The 16,624-nt window shown below is 43.6% G+C and overlaps 1 protein-coding gene across 1 annotated transcript in view; it reads left to right on the top strand.

The window, feature by feature from the left end:
- HS1BP3 (HCLS1 binding protein 3) overlaps nucleotides 1–15,825 on the top strand; it is a 455,856-nt gene extending 440,031 nt beyond the window's left edge. The window contains exon 7 of the mRNA XM_086926279.1: nucleotides 14,771–15,825. Coding sequence (XP_086782405.1) covers nucleotides 14,771–15,023 — 253 coding nt within the window. The 3' untranslated portion in view covers nucleotides 15,024–15,825. The remainder of the gene's footprint in view (nucleotides 1–14,770) is intronic.
- Nucleotides 15,826–16,624: the final 799 nt, after the last annotated feature.

The raw sequence follows: 16,624 nt of genomic DNA, 5'->3' as shown, positions 1-16,624 counted from the left end.
CCACATAATTTGACAACAATTCACATAATTCGAATCAGTCACACAAAACACCATATACATCCAATCCACGCCATAGAATTCTACATTATGCCACTAAATTCAACAGCACATCACATAATTAAACTCCACCACATACCACTCCACTACATACCACTCCAAAACACAAATTAATAGAATAACAATCCACATAATGCCAATACACTCAATACTACCTAATTACTATAAACATAATTCCACTGCACATCACTACACAAATCACTCCACACCACACTATTCCATGCCTCACAATTCCACAATTAAATTCTAATCCAACTCACATAATTCCACACCACATACATCAACTCCACCCCAAACCAAGACACATGAGTAAAAGACATTGTCATTTTAAATGCCAATAGCTCTAACTCTTACGAATGTGAGACCCATTGCATTGCAAATGCTTGTTTAGTAATGGTATCGTTCAACAATAAGACAATAATAAATGTGCTCATGCCCATTTTAGAGCTATTGCATTTGTAATATGTAGTTATCTGAGCATGGTAAGCAAACTATTTGTATACTATTCATTTGAAGTACCTCTGGGTTTCCAGATGTGATCCTTCCTTTTAACAATTGTGAATTCACTAACACAGACGAATAGGCACCACCTGTGATTCCAGATGTGCAGAGTTAGCTCCCTAATCCACGCCAGACTGACAAATGAATACAGTGGCTAGATAAACATAAGAAAGTGTCTGGGCAATCTGCTACTGGGTGAAGGAAAACCTCATCTGTTTCACTGCTACCAAGACAGAGATGTATTCAGTGGGTGACTCTAAAGCTGCAACAAACTACTTTCTGTGGCTTAACAACAGCATGAGCTCCAATGCAGATGGTATTGAACCATGTTCTATTCTCTGAATCAACCTTTGCACCATTATTTAACCCGGGTGACAACTTTCAGCACAACTATTTATCCTGTGAAAGGTCTTGCTATTTCTCAAAAGAAACATCCAAATGAGGTGATGCTCCTTGTCATTTCTCAATTGTACTATAGCCAGGGCTTTAAGTGGGCCTGGTCTTACCGGGTCTGATCACCGGCAGTTTTTTATAGGGGGCCTCGAAACAGGTCTCTATCGGGCTCTGTTTTGTGACCTGGCACAAGCGGTCCGTGTTTTTTCTGGACTGCAGTGACCGCAGGCACATTGATGTGCATGTGCTCCCACTACTCACTTATCACTAGTGGAGAAGTTACGGCATGACATCATGCCAGGTGAGTGCCGTAGGGGGAAGGGAAATTCTTTAAAGATTAATTTTCTCTTTGGATTTCCCTTCTCTTTTTGAAACTCAGGAGCAGCAACATTGTTGTGGTGTCACAGGGCTTTAAATGGAAGCTTTTTCAATATTATATACTAGCCTTAGTTGCTGCTTTTTTATCTTATGCAACTTACAACCATTGACAAGTCAATAGTCTTTACTTGTTGTTGGTATGATGTTACTTGTTGTTGGTATGATGTTACTTGTATCATACACCTGGATGCAATGACAGAAACAACAAAATACAAGTCACACGGCACAGATTTTTAGCTTACGTGTTTTAAGCCACACCCTTAATTTCACTGACCACGCCCCTTTATGAGACCCTCCAGTTTCTTTCATCCTACTTAAAGCCCTGACTATTGCATTGTAACCTGCACTAGCTTTTTACATATGGTTATAGCTGGATGGACTGCAAAATCCATGCAGCCAGGATAAACCTAAATCTGAAAAAGATGGGACCCACCGTTTTAGCATTCTGTTGGCTACAGCGAATTCCAGAATTTATTGCAATGCAACAAAATTTTGCAAGGCTATTGCATATTCAGACTACTTGTCAGTTTTAAAGGTGTGTGAAATTCACGTAATTTCCTTCTGCATAATAATGCGAAATTTTCGGGAAATCATGTGAACTGCAAACCTGGCATTTAGTGCTATTTTGTATTACAAAATACATCCTTGTGTACATTTTGGATGTGAGGGAGGATATTGTGCTAAAAATTGCACTAAATGGCACTGGACGCAAACAGCAGCTATTTGCTTTTTGTTTGTTCACATTGTTCCAATGCTGCCACAGTAGGATAAATTACAAGACGTGCCATAAGGGCATTATTTTGAGCATTTCACATAAGAAGTGTAAGACAAAATTCTGTAAATGAAGTTAGATTATGGTGGCATATAACCATTTCACCCAGGCATTTCCAAGATATCTGTAGAAAACGTCCCAAGACTGCATGACAACCAGGACAACCAGGACCTCCGATCAACGCACATGGTCCGGAAACTTCAGGTGTAAAAATGCAGGGGGATCATTCTTTTTAAGTCCATGGACCTATTTTCTGGACCACTTTTAACCAAGACCTGAGAGCAGGACCAAAGGATCTGCTCTTTAGAAGACTTAGGAAAACTGAACCGATCAAGCAAGCTTTCAGACTACATATATATAATAAAAGTGTGTCTGTATACAGCGTAAAATGGGGTTTCCAGATTTGCCTTCAAGCAACAATGGTCCATTGTGGTGCACTCTCTCAGACTGGTGCAGCGTGGGAGAAAGATCAAACTCCGTGTCAATGCTATAGGCGTCCAAGCGAAGGCTAAAGACCTCTTGACATCTTTCCTAGCCCACCGCACCCAGACAGTCCAGCTAGGAACTGTGGTGTCCCTCAAGGCTCATCCCTCAGTCTAACCCTATTTAACATCTATGTCACTGACTTGGCTAGGGTCATTAAGGACTGGGGGATGAGCCTAACATCATACGCGGACGACACCCAACTGGTCCTCACCATCAAAGAGAACGGAGACAAAATAGCGGCCAATTTTCAGCAGGGCTTGCTGGCCATCAGCAATTGGATGTCAGTCAATTGCCTCAAATTGAACTCCAACAAAACTGAGGTCATGGCATTCGGTAAGCTCACTCCTTCCTGGCCAGATGCATGGTGGCCCACTAACCTAGGCCCACCCCCCCCCCCCCTTCCAGCTACCAAGGTTAAAAACCTAGTAATACTCATTGATGACAAACTCACTTACTCTGCCCATGTCAACTCCATTGTCTCATCATCTTTTTAAAAACTTAAAGCCATAAAAAAGATCCTCCCTTTTCTTTCCCCTAATTCTGGTAAAACGTTGGTTACCTCATTTGTCATGTCCTCAGTGGATTATTGTAATGGACTCCTGGTTAATGCCCAAAGCAAGGTCATTAAAAGGTTGCAGTCCATACAAAACACGGCGGCTAGATTGTTTTCAGGTACCCCTAAATTCCAACCAATTGCCCAAACCATCAAAAACTATCACTTGCTAGCATTGAAAAATAGAATAAAATTTAAAGCTCTCTGTATCGCCTATAAAGCCTCTCACAAACAGGGCCCACGATTTCTTCTCAACCCTTTCGCATTCCATGCCCCCAAACGACCACTTCGCTCAATGAATGCATTCATCATGACAGTCCCACGCACCAGAACTGTTGCCTGGGGCGACCGCAGTTTCCATATATCAACGGCCAAGCTCTGGAACTCTCTTGAACCCGACGTTAGGTCGGCCCCCACTCTGACCATTTTTAGAAGAAAAATAAAGACATGGCTTTTCAACCAATAACTCTTTCTCCTCCCCCCCTCAGTCTGCTGCATCCACAGCGCTGAGACGCCCTTGGGCAATTGTTTGCGCTATACAAGTCACAAAAATAAATAAATAAATTATGTTCACGGACAAAAAGTTACGCTGCACTCCAAGGAATCTTCTTTACTGCTTACAATATTTCAGGTTCTCTTGCACCACACCGACTCATTTCGAGCTAGAGTCTTGCTCACGGTTAGTGAGTCCTTCTTTACTTTCCACATATATACTCTGGCCCATTATATCCAGCACAATAATTACCAAAACTCCATACCAATTTGATTAAAACCACTTTCTACATAGAAACGGCATCGCTCTCTCGATGCTCAATTGTAGATGGTGTTACAGTTGTGATTTCTGCACCAAAAAATGGCATTTATAACATCTCTAGTAACATTGGCATTAAAGCATTGTGATGTTTATAGCATTTAAAAAAAAAGACAACCCTGTCCCATATAGGTGCCCCGATTGTCGCTGTTCTATACCTGCTTTTTTTGTTCTATATCGGGCTGCCTACTGGGGTCCTAATTTACTTATCATGTTTCCCCACTCGAATTAGCACAGATATGCTTTAAACTCGGGTCTCAGTGTGTTTGTATTTCTATTTTTCAGTGTTGCCTACTCCATCCGTGCGCCATAATTTCATATTTTTTAATACTACCCTTACTTGTTTCACATCAGTGTGGGCTATGAGTGCTAGGTGTTTCTAGCACATAGTTTTAGCGTTATCTAGGTGTTACACTTCCCAATTGTGTGGTGTTCATTGCCACTCATTACATCACATCAACCTTGAGCATAGTGCTCCGTTGGTTTTACCCATACTGTTCCTTTAGGATGTGTGGATTGATTTGCAGTCTGGTATGTCTTGCTTAGTGCCTATTGTACAATGGAGCACATGCACCCCAGGTTATTTAAAAACCTGTTATTTTTTGGAAATTGTGCACTGAAACCTACTAATTATATCGTGCTCAGTGTTCTCCTCTCTTCTCCAATACTCTTCAAGCTAAGATGTGGAGAATATATTGACACCTTATGTACCCCTAATAGGTCTAATGCCTCTTATTTGTCACACATAGGTGTTACATTGATTGCTGACTTAGTGTCTTCCTTCTTTATTTCGCTTTTTGTACTACTCTGAAAAGCTTGCTCTGTGTAGACTTTAATCAAGCTTTATTATTAACTAAGGGTCTTGATTCTCTCTGTTCCCCTCTGGTTTGTGTTATATGTGCCAACTTCTATTCGCCACCTCTGTGTGGATCCTCTATTTCTCTGTCAGATGGCATCCCTTGATATATATTACAATTGAGATACTTGTTCATGTATATATATGTTACAAATGTGTATCAAGTTCTTCATCTGCATTCAAGCTGAATAGGACCTTTGTTTTGAGTCTTATAATCAGGATTGACTGAAGGCGTCTGAGTTTGAGTATGCTATCTCTCACTCTCTTATCTCTTGGCACACAGATTGTTCCTTAATAATGCAGACTCTTCCAGTCCCAGTCTGGATGCCCTTCTAAGTGTTTTGCCATGGCATAGTTATGATCTTTATTAACAATTGCGCTGATATGTTCCAGAATGTGCTTCTTCAATGAACATATTGTGCTGCTTGCGTATTTCAACCCGCTGGGGCATTCAAACATATATACTACCTAGTTTGTTTCACAAGTGATCCTGTGACTTATGGAAACTTGCTGTCACCTGTTGTTCTGTTATTGTTACATTTTTTGATCAATCTGGCACGCTTTACACTTTTCACATCTGGGGAATTCTTTCCTGTGTTTCTACCGCCATATTTGTGATTTTTTGTTTGTAAAGTGGCTTTTCACTAGTCTGTCTTTAGTTGTTATATTCAGTCTTTCACGTGCATTGTGGCCAATGTCAGGATCCTTACTGAGTAGATTCCAATACTTGTTCAGGATGCTATACATTTGTTAGCTTTCCTTGCTGAATGTAAGAATCACCCTGATGGTTTCATTACTCTTGGCCGTTTTAATTTCTTTCTCCTTGTTCACCAGTGTTTGTGTGCGAGTCAACATTTTTACACGTTCCTTTCCTTGTTTTATGTCCGGGATTGGGTATCTCCTCCTCATAAATCTTGGTTTAGTCATTTTGAATTGCTCCTCCATCTTATTCTCATCAGAGCAATTCCGTTTAGACCTAAGGAACTCCCCATAGGGAATGCTTCTCTTCAGTGATTTGGGTTGGAAACTTGATCCATATAGGATACTGTTTATGGCCGTAGGCTTCCTATACAGTGCTGTTTTATGGTGTTCCCTTGAATGTATACTTTCACGTCCAAGAATTCGACTTCATTACATGTCAACAGTAGTCCCGCCTCGCTGTTGTTCAAGATGTAAAAATACGTTTCGAATTCTAGATTCCAGATTTACAAAGAGATCGTCGATGAATCTTAGCCAAAGTTTTACTTTTTATGTATGGGTTTCATTCTCCTCTGTCAAAGCCACACGGCCCCCCTCCCGGGCTGATTTCTCCCCAGGGGACCCCATACTGGGGCCTGGCCTCTTTTTTCAAATTAGAAAAAATACATTAATAATGGGAGGGGGGCTGTGCATTCCCACTCCCCGGTCGTTTTCGGCCACAGGGACTCCTATCCCCCAGCACCCAGCTTGTAGGGGACCAGGGCAAACACTGCCAATGATGAAGACCATAGGGGGAGCCTGTAAGGCCCCCACGTTCCTGCCGGCTACCCTCCCACTGCGGGAGCCGGCATTGCTTTGACAGAGAGGAAGTTGCTAACATGCAGCTTACTTTCTGTCTAAGCAACTGTTCTCCGCTTTGAACAAGCAAGATCAAAACGCCCTTGCTTGCTCAAAGCGGAGCACCATTTGCTATGGCTTGGCAGGAGCGGTAAAGCTCCCTCCAAGCTATTGCAAATAGCTATGTTCTGGGGGTGGGCACCCTGGGACATAGCAGGAGCCGGTCCTGGTGGGTGGCGGTCCTTAGGGCCATCTTTGGCTCCAGATGGGGGGGATCGTGCTGCCACCCTCCAATCTTCACTTTAGTCCCGGGGAAGTGGTGGTCCCCGGTTCCAGGGGTCTGCAACAGTTCCCTTGAATTATTTTTTGAGCCCGGGGAGGTGGCAGTCCCCCTGGCTGCATGGGAGTCTATTTTATCCCCGCCCCCCTGCTTTCATTAAATAGAAAGCCCTGAGTATGTGGCGGTCCCCGGGGCTGCGGGGGAGGCCATATGAAACTCCCCCACACAAATTTAACAAATAGCCCCGGGGAGGTGGCGGTCCCCGGGGCTGCAGGGAACAAAGCTGCCCTCCACATGCTATTACATGTGCCTCCTGGACTTGGCTCACCCGGGGGCTTTTTAAACACAATTGCTGGATATTCAGTCCCTACAGGATTCTGTTTTTTAGTTCAATGATGCATTTTGACTCCATCCTCCTTAGACGCAAATTGTTGTAACCATCCAGTGATTTGAGCAAAATTGTGTCTATTGCAAAGTGTCTGAGAAGTTCACTCTTACCATCATGCTTGCAGTTGCAATTGCATGCAACAGGGTATAATGAATGACTGACTGACTGACTGACTGACTGACTGAATGTCATTCCACCTAATAGCCGTCAGATGTTCTAATATTCTTTTCTTGACGGGGTGTTTGGTACTTCAAACAAATTGCTTTTCACAAGGACAGACTAAGACACACACCACAAAATCTTAATGACATGATATATGTTTAACTATTTGCCTGGGTCTATTTAACTCCTGAATTGTGTACGTCAAAGTATATTAGCTAATTTAACAGGCCTTGTATCTGTCACATTTATGAAACTCAAGGACACTAGGGGCCACGTTACACAATAAGCAAATTTTTACTGTTTGCGCCGGGCATACTTTAAAAAAAGTGCGCCCGGTGTAAACAATAAAGATGTGTCCTATTACGATGAATGCTCTGCCCCCAGGGCAACTTGGGGGCTTTTTATTGAGGTGAAAAACGGAGCAGCAGCTTTACAGGCACTCCTAGTTTTCACAGTGCAGGCGGCAACCCACTTGCCCTTTGAAGGGGGATTAGAGATCCCGTTGCAGGCAGGTGAAGTCAGGGACTGCACCTGCCTACAAGGGGATGTCTGGGGTGTCCAGTGGACCCTCCTACCCCCGCCAGAGGGATGCTCTCAGGGCGATGCTGGCAGTGCGCCAACGTTTAGATGGCACACTGTCAGTTTGCCCACTGACAGCTTCTTTGCCTCTAAGTCCACGTCTGTAATATGGCGCGGGCACAAAGGCAATTGAATTCTCTCATTTGCATGGGGAATGCCCCCATGCAAATGAGGGAACACCCTCTGCATAGAGCGCTTCATCTAGTGTCTGCGGCCCCTTCTGTAATACCAAAGTGCCCCAGGGGTGTGCAGAATGGGTGCAAACGCCCGTTGCGCCCCCGGTGCACTTTCTGTAATATGGCTCCTGGTTTACTCTCTGCTTGGGTAGTGATGATCGTCATATATTCTTCATCGGTTTGTGTCTTCTGTATGTTCCAGGAGGATACAGTTTGATGAATTTACCAGTCACACTTTCATACCTTAAATATGCCAGCGCAAAAGAGTTACTCATATTTTACTGTTTTTTAGTTATTGTTTTTAAATGGAACTGGAACAGAAATATAATACTGCTTAGAAAAATCATCATTATGGAGCTTTACACCATGCTCCTATATTCCACAACATATCTAAACTTAAGAATATCCATCCAGACCTCAGAGTGGTCAGGAAACATTTCCCCAACAGTAGCTCCGCAGCGCCACCAGGTGGCACCATGCAGCTTCAGCTGTGACTCCTCCCACTGGATATGACAATAAAAGGTAGAGAGTAAAAGGTGCCAACCAACACGCTGACATCAGCTCCTGTTTTTTTGTTTTGACGCTCTCTGTAGCTCTCTCTCGATGCCACACTATCAAAGTTTCCGTACCTTGTCATATGTCCCAGTAAATATTTTTAGCTTCAAACCCTGTCATAAGTGTAGCAAGTAGGTGTGTCTATCAGATCTGCTTGGCATCTATATGTGGTGCCTTGGCTCTGACTATGACTCCTTGGCATTTGACTTGTTTTCTTTAACGCACCAGAAGACCATCACGGAGCAAGAGAGCAAATTATTGACTATAGCCCAAAGGGTACCCCTTTAACTACAGGTAAATCTGGCAACATAATATGATCTCACAAGAGTTTAAACTGCATAAATCACAAAAAGCTCTATAGGAAGAAGAAATCCTCTTTTTTGGGGGGGGGGGGGCGGTCCCATTCCTGAGACCATTTAGTGTTGCAGCGTCATTCCCTAACTCTGTGCTCATCCTCATCTACTGAGCTGTTTCCAAAGCTGCAGAAGTTTCAGTTGAAACTCTCTACTCCATCAAGACTTCCAAAATGTCAGTTACCAGGGGACCTCACCAAAAGGGAGCATCCCTTACCTATCTGGTATATGGAGTGTCTTCTTTTACCACAGTGGTGCATACAGCTGCAGAAACTAGAACCGATTTTGCTCTATATGGAGCCAAAATCTAACATTTGGATGGAAATCATGCAACCCACCTCGATGGCTGGCAAGCCTCTGCTTCCATTTAATGAAGTCTTACTGGAATTTGTTTTGTCTGCCTGAAATGAGCCCTTTTTAGGCCAGCAGTCTACAGCCAAATTTCTATGTGCCCCCACGCCAGGTGATGCAGAATTCGTCTTTTCACATCCGTCATTAAAGAGCCTGGTGGTTCAACCTTCATCCTCAAAAGTGAACCGGAGTGCCTTCTCCACCTCGGTGGGGTGAGGAGGGAAGAAGGATGGAAGGTGAGTAGACTAGGTCATAAGAGGGGCTGAAGTCACATTGAGCAAAAAGGCTCGGTAGACGGGGAGGGGCATTTTCCCTGGAAGAAAATTGCACTAGGTAGAGAAACTTGGAGGCCTAGAGTTTATCCAACCCTACCGGCTGAAGTTATTGATACTAACAACATTGTCTTCAGGGTAGGAAGTCTAACTGGACAGTTGACAATTGGGGAGAGGATGTAGCCTTACGGCTAGAGCAGTCGACGTCGAAGCTAGAGAACCGGGGTCGATTTTCGGCTACGACGCTCAACATCCTCTGATTCTGGGCAAATCACTTAATCTCCCAGTGCCTAAGATAAATGAATGTGTCCTTGTGTAGCAAAACTGGTGCTATGTAAAGTGCTCTGATACCTGACGTCTCGGTTCTATTTCCCCCTATATAAAACTCCCCACCCCCCCAAAAAAAAAAAAAATTACACATTTGCTCAAAAAGAGATGCCATAAAAAGAGTCAAAATTTTGCAGAAGTACAATAAACAGTGAGGGGAAAGAGATAAAATAAACTTTTCAGAAAATGTGCTTCTAATGGCAACCTAAACAATCATGTCTGATCAGCTGGTAAAACAGCCAAGTAACCCTTAAGTGCAGCCACTGCCAGCTCCCGCTATGCAAGATACAGTGCAATGTGCAGGATATCCGAAAGGTGTGTTTAAAAGGAGTCCAATACGTATAACTCACACCATTGCACAAGTTTGTACCAGCAACTCACAAACAGATTTTGTAGTGTTTTTTCTGGAATCCAAGATAATGTCTGCAATTTCGTCTATGGTGAAAAGGACTTTGGGGTCTACAGTGGAGGAGCTAACCATCCTGCTTTTATATCAGGTACCTCCTGCATGGGAGAGGAAGAGATGGCCTGAAGCTGAGGGGTAGTAGATCAGTGTACAATGTCCTCCTTGCTCAGTCTGGGGCAAAGAGGATCAGCTGTGAGAAATAGATCATCTGAAACATTCAGAGGGAAACCTATGCCACATAATTGAGGACACTTCCTGTTGAGGACTGTGGATAAAGCATGCATTGATAGCCAAATCTGAAGAATATTACTTCAGTCACTTTGTCACCAGGTCTCCTTCATGGTCCTCCAGAAAGCACTGACTGAGCGCATTCATGCTCCAATTTAGGGAAGCTGACAGATGGGCCGCTACCGGGAAAATTTCCTGTAGCTGTGTACTGCCACAGGCAAGCCCATGACCCTACAACCCCCTGACAGTTGATGTGAAGAATGGCGGTGGAGCTATTTGAAAGAATTTGACTGGTGCTCCTTGAGAAGGAAAGGAGAAGTGCCTTAACGGTAAGATAGACCATCCACAGCTCCAGCACATGTGTGTGCAGATAGTGCTCAGACACAAACAAAAGCCCTGCACCATACGCTACCCAGATGAGAGTCCAAGCGAGGAGGTATTCGTGCCCATGGTAGCCTGTGCTTGTGGAGGGCTATGAGGATGACTTACCTCAATAATGGAGAGGTGCATCCATCAGTGAAGTTCCAGGTGTATCGACTGGAGCAACTGTACCTGAGCCAAGGGGCTATCTAGGAGATGGAACCACAGCCATCACAAGCTCTACTGGAGGACCCTCACCCACCATCTGGCTTTCAGAACCAGCAAGATACAGAAGGCTTGGAGGTCATGCAGGCATAGGACTGGTAGATGGGTCTGAGCCAGCTTCTTAAACTTGTCCTGCTCAATGAGCAGGCTGATTTCTATGATGTATCTAAGTTGTACTTGAAGAACGTAAAGTAGTATGAGTAGAATCATGTGCTCTTTTCTTCCTGTTGCACAACCTCCAGGGCCTCCTTGGTTCAGCAGGGCAATACCTCTGCCTCCAGACTGGAAGCATGTGGAGGAGAGATCATACTGGCAGTAGGACGATTGTTCAAAGGGAGGGACAGGATAGGTAAGGCGGAGCCTCTGCAGATCAGCTGGATGGCCCAATGCTCTGTTGTGATTATCTTCCCACTGCTGGAAAATTGGGAGGCCCCTCACCCTTAACAGAAAATGATGGTATATTAATGGAGTCAGATAATTTTTGAAACAGCACAATTGACAGAGGATGGGGTACAGGAACAGCTACTCCTTCTCATGGCTGCTACATCCACACCTCCCACAAAAGGAGCAGTACATTTGCTGACGTGTCTGGACCAGTTGAGAAGTGTGCTTAAACTCCCAAATTGTGGAACAGCCCTGACATTTTCTGTGCAGCTGATGGAACTGGCTCGCTCTCGAGATCAGATCCAGCATCCAAGGTTTAGCTCTGTTATTCTTGAAGTGTTCTAGGGAGGAGTCCGCCTTCTCACAAAAAGGCAACTTGCCATCAAAGGGGAAGTCCATCAAAGTGGCTTGGACATCTCCTAAAAAGAAGAGTTGAGTGAATGTGCTATGCACACCAGCATAGGCCTAAATAACTAAATGATCTTTCATCTACATTTGACATTTGTCCAACCTTGCCCTGCCTAACGGTTCTAGCATCGACCTTTCACCCAGTTATGTGCTGAATAAATGTCGATCGGTTTCCTTGGAACTAGCCTAATTTATTATGCATGACGATTCTTAGAAACGTCCCCTGCACAGGACATACATAACAGGATTACCATACTCTGTATAAAAGTCATGGTCATCTTCCTCCTAAGGGGAAAGAACTACTTTGCATAATTGCAGGTATTTACATAGGCTCATTTACTTAATCCTACTCATAACATATTGATCGTGTTAGGAACCCTGAGGCTATCTTTATGGTATGAAAGAACCATACCTACATTAGATAGACAGAGGAGAAGCTTCCACGCTGACATAAGAAGCTGATGTCCCTGCACAGAGAAGCTCTAGCACGCAGTGGTGCGACACCCCTTGCAGGGTGTCCAACTCGAGACCAAGATTGGGTTCTTCGTGCTATCCCATCAGGTAATGGGGTTGGCTCTTTTCTGGGGAATTCTTGACTTTACACCCACAAACATGCAGGGTACACTTATGTGCACTTAGATAGGGTCTGTGTAATAGGGGTACGCTTGATTACTGTCATGATTATATGCCTGCATATATTCACTGTTTTAGCAACATGGTAGAATTTATGTTTCTATTTACTCTGTTGGGGCTTGTAATCTTATACATTTACTTCTTTCTAATGAATGTCGCTGCAAACTTGTTTGATACTTGAATGACGCTGGTTCAATAAATGCTTATTGAAAATGTCCCCAAGGTTTATTCTGTGTATCTCTCTGAGACCAAGTGAGCACGAGCTACTGAGCGAAAAGTACTGTACTGTTTTCACAATGCCTGAAGAATCAAGGGTTGTCATGTTCGATTGTTGACAGAAACTATTCGCTCCTTGGTAAGGTTATGGGGCTTATGGTGGCACAGTGAACTAGCTGGTCTAAAGGCTACCATATCCTTTGTGGTGTCCGGAACCAGTCTAGACATCAATCCCTTAGTTTATGTTGTTCAAACGTGCAGAACCTATGCATTTTTAGAAACTACATGATAAATTTAGGCATGGCAGCACAGCTCGACAGTTGTGCCCGTGGGCCTGGTCACGGTATCCCCAGAATACAAGCCGCATTTTAGAATCTGCTGTGACACATTCAAGCCACTGATGACCTATTCAGAAAATGAGGTCTTCATGTGTGCCAGTAGGCTTATAACTGCCAGTTTGCTAATCCCCACTAGGCATGGATAAAGCGGCCTAGTAGGCATGTGGTATTCCCTGTACAAAAAGTGAAACTGCTTGAAGCAAAAACCTTCTCATTATACTCACTGTCTAAGAGAGCTGAAGCCATGCCATCTACTACACAAACCACACTCCACAGGACTATTGGGAGGAATAGCATTTTGTGGGCCTTGCCTGGGCCAACAGAGGCAAGGCTGTCACTAAATGCACCATTTACATTGGGCATCAAGATATGCAATATATGTGTGTGTCTTGTAAAGCGCACTGCTACCCGGAGGCGTCCTGGCGCTATAGACCGCTGGGGAACCCGTCCTGGCTTTCCCTGTGAGATGTTCCCTCCTGGGTATCTCCAAGGTGAAACCAGGCATCCTCTGCGTTTGTGGGGGGCCGTTGTGGAGATGAGGCAAGCTAATGCCCAGAGTTGCCGAGTGTGATTCCTGGTTAGAGTAGGCACCGAGGCGAGAATTATCAAGTCTGCTGACCCTGGTTCACGACCCTGCTGCGTCGGGAATTGAACCCTGGTCCCGGGCCGTCCTCTGCTTCCGGGTCTGCCACCTCTAACCAGTGAGCCACACCACTCCACAATGCCTTGGCCAGGAAAGACCCGCTGGAAGGTATTTGTGCCACAGGCTTTCTGGTGGCTGACATCTGGCTGGCAGTCGAGTGGTTATTGCTGCATATTGTTTGATAAACATTATTGCCTCACAACCCAAGCACCCAGTGAATGATACTTTGCCAGGGTAGGGCTGCATGACTGCATGGCAACATGACTTTGTTACATGATCAGCACTACTGTTTCCACCTTCCGGAGCACTAGGGGCTCATTCTTGAGGTGATGAAGATGTATTCATCAGAACACAATACTTATTTTCGATAACAATATTTCTGGGGTACACATAGTCCTCCTCCGTATTTCTCATTATTCTGTCTTGTTGAGTCAGTGCCATATATGACAAGATCCCAAGATGTCCAGATATATATATGGGCTGTTATGGTTGCTTTTGTTGATGTTCCTTTTGACACGCCTCGCTGGAGCACTGAAAATGTTTCCAGACCATACATCAGCACTCTGGTTGGTATCATATATGGGATGGTGTCTTCATGTCTGGCAAATAGATGTGCATCAGGAGCCGCATGAAGCGACCTGGCTCCTCTGAAGAGCTAGTTCTGAGGAAATGTTTTCCAGACTTATCTGAAGTTTAGATGGTGAAGAATCTGCAGCAAGATTATGTATGCGCCAGAAGCATTGTTACTGAAGGTAAGTAACTATAATTTGTAGTCTAAAGGGGTTTATTGCATGGCAATGAAAGGGCACATTGCCTTGCATTAAGACAACCATATGTAGCCTGAGCTTATGAACTCAACACCATTTCAATCTTTGCACAGAGGTGCTTGTTGTGGTTATTGTAATTCAAGTAGGAAACGGTACCATTAAGAAAACTTTCATTTATTCTGTCAATGATTGAAATGCATCATAAAATAGTCTGTAAATGGGTCAGTATACACAAGGGATATTTAAAGGTTATCTTCGCTTAACTTGTTTTTTTCTGATTATCCTGTTCTGGAAAAAAAAACTACAAAGTGTCGCAATTCTTTTTGTTTTTCTGTAAACTATCAAGTTACCTGACCTACCTTTCTTTAATTTTTAGAGTCGAAGAGGATTTTGAGAAACTTTTGAAGATGGGTTCAAATACCAGCGGTAAAAAGAAACCGAAGCTGCCAGCTAAGCCAGCCAAGCCAGCCCTGCCGAAGAAACCCACAATTGCTGCTAAAAATGTGCCAAGCTCAGCTCCACCTACAAAGCAACCAGATCGGAACGTAGAAGTGATGGATCAGATAGACATTCTGAAGTACATTCAGGACAATGAATCTTCAGATAAGGATTCCCTGAGTCTTTTTTAAAGGGAGACTCTAACCCTGCAATCCAAAGAGCCAATCATATTAAAGGCTGCCCTGCATTGAGGTGTGGAGTGGGTTGAATCGCCATTCTAGATTTAATGCAGGGTGCTTAGAAGAGCACTTCCTCTGGTCAAGGCACATTTCTTTCAAGTTCAATTTCATCAGCTAGTTTTGGTTTATAGATATTTATCATGCCTCATATTAACTTCAACATTTACAAATGAGTCACATCTTTTTTTGTTTAATAGTGTCAGTTTTCTAGAGGAAATTTAATTGCTAATATTGTCATATATGTTGCTTAGAAGGTTTATCCGTATAAAACATTCACACTCAATTATACATAATGTTCTTTTATGGGATTTCTTTATCCTAGGGTGTACTTGGGCAATCCATCTATCAGCCAGTTTACCTCCCACAATACAGTGCGGCCACAGATATAACTCACAGAGGATATAAGCTAGTGCACCGCCAGAGGCAGTACGAGTTCATGGAATACAACTACTTAGACACAGTATTTTTTAAACAATGCCAGTGCTAAAGAGTGCAATAAAGACCCCTCCACCCCAATGTGTTCACACAAGTAGGGTGCTTTATTTTTTTCACCTTTTTTGTGGTTGCACATGTATTTCTTTACGTCATGCTGAATATACCTGTGCCTCAGATCCAGTGGAAAAGGTGTGCCAGAGTGTATAATATAGTCAAACTAAGTGTACTTACTTTGTAGTGGGAACGTTGATTTCCCAGGCTATTGTTTTTTCTTTTTTTGCAATCTTAGAATCTTATCAATAAATTGCAGATAATTCTAGCTTGCAGCGCAAAGTTTATTATTTTAATTATGGAATATTGATTGATAGAAATGTATAGACTGTAGTTGTTCCCATTAGGATTCCTCTAAAAGGTGGGCAGGCTACCATTGTGCTTGTTTATGTCATGAAATACATGAATGACCCCACCACAAGATCCCATTCCCAGCCACGCTGGCGGGCCCTACTGCCCCTACATGTTATGTTATGTTACTGACCATTTATAAAGCGCACATTCACCAGATGGTCTCTTGGCCCTAGGTAACTGATCGGTCTTCATCCCTACTTATTGGTAAGCCTGTCTGAAAAGCCATGTCTTCTAGAGTTTCCTAAATGTAACAAGATCAGAAGTGGACCTGAGGTCCAGGGGCAGGCTATTCCATACTCGAGGGGCAGTAGCAGCGAACCTACGCCCTCCGATCCTTTATTTTTACCAAGAAGGGATCACCAGAAAGCAAAGGTGGCTAGATCTTTGTGCTCTAGTAGAGCAATATTTTATGATCCGAGGCTTCACAAATTGCGGGTAATTCAAGTAAAGGGGCTTAAAAACGATAGAACAAGCTGTAAACATAGTTCTCTGTTCGGCTGGCAACCAATGAAGGTCCATGGTCGCCTGAGTTGGCGTAGTCAATTCTAGACATGACTAAAGCTATAATCACTTGGGTCAGAGCCTCCCTAGTAAGGAATTTTTTTATCTTTTTTTATGCGACAGAGCTGGCAAAATGCATAAATTATCCCCCAAATAACTGGAACAAAAGTATTTGTCCCCAACAAGTCTGGCCCACATTGGCAAATGTACTA

This window comes from Lissotriton vulgaris, chromosome 6 (genome assembly GCF_964263255.1).
Source record: "Lissotriton vulgaris chromosome 6, aLisVul1.2, whole genome shotgun sequence".
In the NCBI taxonomy this organism is placed as follows: domain Eukaryota; kingdom Metazoa; phylum Chordata; class Amphibia; order Caudata; family Salamandridae; genus Lissotriton; species Lissotriton vulgaris.
This window is presented reverse-complemented; position numbering and strand designations above follow the sequence as displayed.